This window comes from Saccostrea echinata, unplaced genomic scaffold (genome assembly GCF_033153115.1).
Source record: "Saccostrea echinata isolate AGI-Se365-2 ecotype Australia unplaced genomic scaffold, CSIRO_AGI_Sech_v1 ptg000015l, whole genome shotgun sequence".
NCBI lineage: Eukaryota > Metazoa > Mollusca > Bivalvia > Ostreida > Ostreidae > Saccostrea > Saccostrea echinata.
In genome coordinates, this window is record NW_026889764.1 from 15,004,458 (window position 1) to 15,007,488 (window position 3,031).

Consider the following 3,031-nt stretch of genomic DNA (forward strand, 5'->3'; position numbering starts at 1 on the left):
TTTTTTTTCAAGAACCAAAGTATCTATCTATCTATCTATCTATCTATCTATCTATCTATCTATCTATCTATCTATCTATCTATCTATATATAAATATAAATATATATATATATATATATATATATATATATATATATATATATATATATATATATATATATATATATATATATATATATATTCCCTATACTGCATCCACCTTCTGAGTAGCCAGTTGCTTCCAAGTAAACGTAAACAATATCTTCTTTTCAAATGATAGGGTACGGCATAGCACTTACAAGGTACTGACTTCAATCGTCTTCCTCTAGTACAAACACTTAATGTATTTTCTCTTATGATTTTATTTGCGGGTGTGCACAAAGTCTAATCTGTAATACTTACAGCTATTTGCTAAACAAAGATATCCGTTTAAAAAAATAATAAGTACATCCGCTTAACAAAATAAAGAAATAAAGCCGTTTAAAAGTAATTCCTTAGCACTGTCTCAATAATAATAGAACAATCAACATATTAAATCAATATTAAAAATAACAGAATCAGAATAAAAATGAATACAAGTATATTAATGAAAGAACAAATGTTAAAAAATAAACAAAACAAAACAAAAAACAAAAAACGTTTATTTTAAGAAACGCCTTCTGTTCGGTAAGTATCAAAAGTTTTATCTTGTTTCTTTTTCAAGTACAAAGTAATTATGGACAGTGTGTTCGTTTTCATTTCCTTTTCCAACATTAGACCCTGCTCCCTTGTTATCATCTCCCTCCACGTAGACATCTTTTTCCTCATTGTTAAACACCAAGGTCCCGTACCCCTCACAATGTGTTGACGTCGAGGAGGGTGGTCTCGCATGATCGTAGAAGTCATCTCTATCTATTGTAGCTGTTTCATTCAAGTGGTTATATACACAATCTCCTGTAGATTGAGATGTAGAAATATTCTGCTCTCTTTGGATGGGATTCACATGTGATACCTTTGTAGTTTTTGGCTAAAATATTGAATCTTTATATCATATGCACGTATGTAGTGAAGAGATAGACGTGTGTAAAATTTTATGAAAATTTATATTTTTTGTGATTTGCTTAGAGCTAGCTCTTAAAAATATTATGATATTATTATGGACTGTTTTAAATGAAAGGGAATCTTGATTTGAGAATTAGTTATTTCATAAATATATTTTCCTCTGAAATACTAATTTTCCTTTGCCAGGGATAGTTCTTTTAATATGGACATTAATGATGGCACTATTGAATTATCAGCTGAGCAATATATATATATAACACTTTAAAACTTTACTTAGTTTTATATTCAGTTGGTATGTTTAATCTTACTTCAAATCTGACATTAGAATAATTGTGATTAAAGTCAAAAGCATAAAACAAAGTTTTATATTTTACCATTTTGTTTCTTCTATTCAATTGATCAAAGTCCCCACTCTCGTACGCTGGGTTTTGGTTACATGTACAACTCTTGGGAAAGTTGTCTTTCCTTGAACAGAGAATTCAACACAGTTTATCTTTAAAGCCAAAGGTCACTTATGAAGATATAAATATAAGCATGGAATTTATAGTATACACAAACGAATGTACCAATACATAGCAAATTTTCTGCTCTGTCTCTCTATCAATCTACATTTACTAATTGCATTCATTTCACTATGAACGCAGCTCCTCTCACCATATATATATATCAGTGCAATTTGTTTCTCACACTCGCATGTTAGAAACTTTTTGTTGTTACATGTTGAAAAGTATATGAATAAAAGATTGTCAGATTGAAAATAAATGTAGTTTTAATTAAAATCTTTAATGGGTATCGTGCAGTATGTCAGCAGAGCAAATGTTGTTCATAATACCATGTTCTCTAAAACAATGTCTACTTCTTAAGTAGCAGTAAGTGAGACAATAATATGTAAAATGCAGTACGTTTGTTCTTTCTTTGCTCTTTTCCAAAGACAAATAAAAGCAAAGGCTGTAATGGCAGATCCAAGCAACACTCCACCGACCAAAACGCCGACAACAACTGCAGCTGAGAAACCTACATTTTATAGATAAATCATTTCTTAAAAACCAATTATTAGAAATCATTACATATTAAAAAAAAATACAGTTTTCGCGTATACGAAATGTTTGACATCAATATAGCTGCAAGTATCATTACCCATCATGAATGAGTCAAGCATTGGTTAAGTGTAGGAAACCCTAATGCTTTGGCCCTGATAAAATTATCATATCGTCACAATTAACTTTGTGAAAAGAGTGTATTTCTCAGTCCATGTAAGTACATTTATGTTTTATTTCTGTCAAAATGTGCCAAAAAAAATATTATTTAAATTAAATAGAGTTGATTTTAATGACTGTATTTAAATATTAATAAAATCTATCAAATTAGTCATAAACCTTACCTTCCGTGTGTTAAACGTTTAAATATATTAACAACAATATTCGTATGTTATTACTAAGTGAGTAGTAGATATAACGAATCATATCCCCATGTGACAACCTGTATTAGCCCTCGGGACTCAAACACTCTGGCTGCTATGTTGTTTTCGACTATGATGTTGTATGGAAAAAAAAGTATTTGACTTTTTTCTTGAAGAATGTGCTGCTTTTACAAATGTTATTCGGAAGATGTGATTAAAATTTGATTGCAGCAATGTTGTAATCCATCAAAATTGTTGGATCGGGAGAATAATTAGTGGATCATAATTTCATGTTTTTTTCTCTAGTAATTACTGTTAAATTAGAGCTCTTGGTCTCATTTAGCACGGGTTATGATGGAGATTTTTTTTTATTTTCTTCTTGAAATGTTCAAACTGGAGGAAATTGAAATTGACAAAAAAAAAAAAAAAAAAAAAAAAAAAAAAAAAAATCCACGGTTTTGATGTCTTGTTTGACTTTTCCTGTTTGTTAAATGATATGTATACCCACACAAATATGTTAATTAATTCATAATTATCTGTTCTTTATAAGAAATCCTTCAACTTACGACTTGTCTTGGCATTTCACTATACATAAAAGACAAATTAGAACCT

General features: G+C 29.4%; 1 protein-coding gene across 1 annotated transcript; it reads right to left on the reverse strand.

Annotated features, from left to right (window-relative positions):
* Positions 1-661: 661 nt before the first annotated feature.
* On the reverse strand, positions 662-2,000 carry LOC133187658 (uncharacterized). The gene is made up of 3 exons (XM_061323075.1): positions 1,923-2,000; positions 1,395-1,485; positions 662-985 (listed from the first exon to the last, which is right to left on the reverse strand). Exons 2-3 carry the CDS (start codon positions 1,395-1,397, stop codon positions 662-664), a joined length of 327 nt encoding a protein of 108 aa, XP_061179059.1. The 5' UTR covers positions 1,398-1,485; positions 1,923-2,000.
* Positions 2,001-3,031: the final 1,031 nt, after the last annotated feature.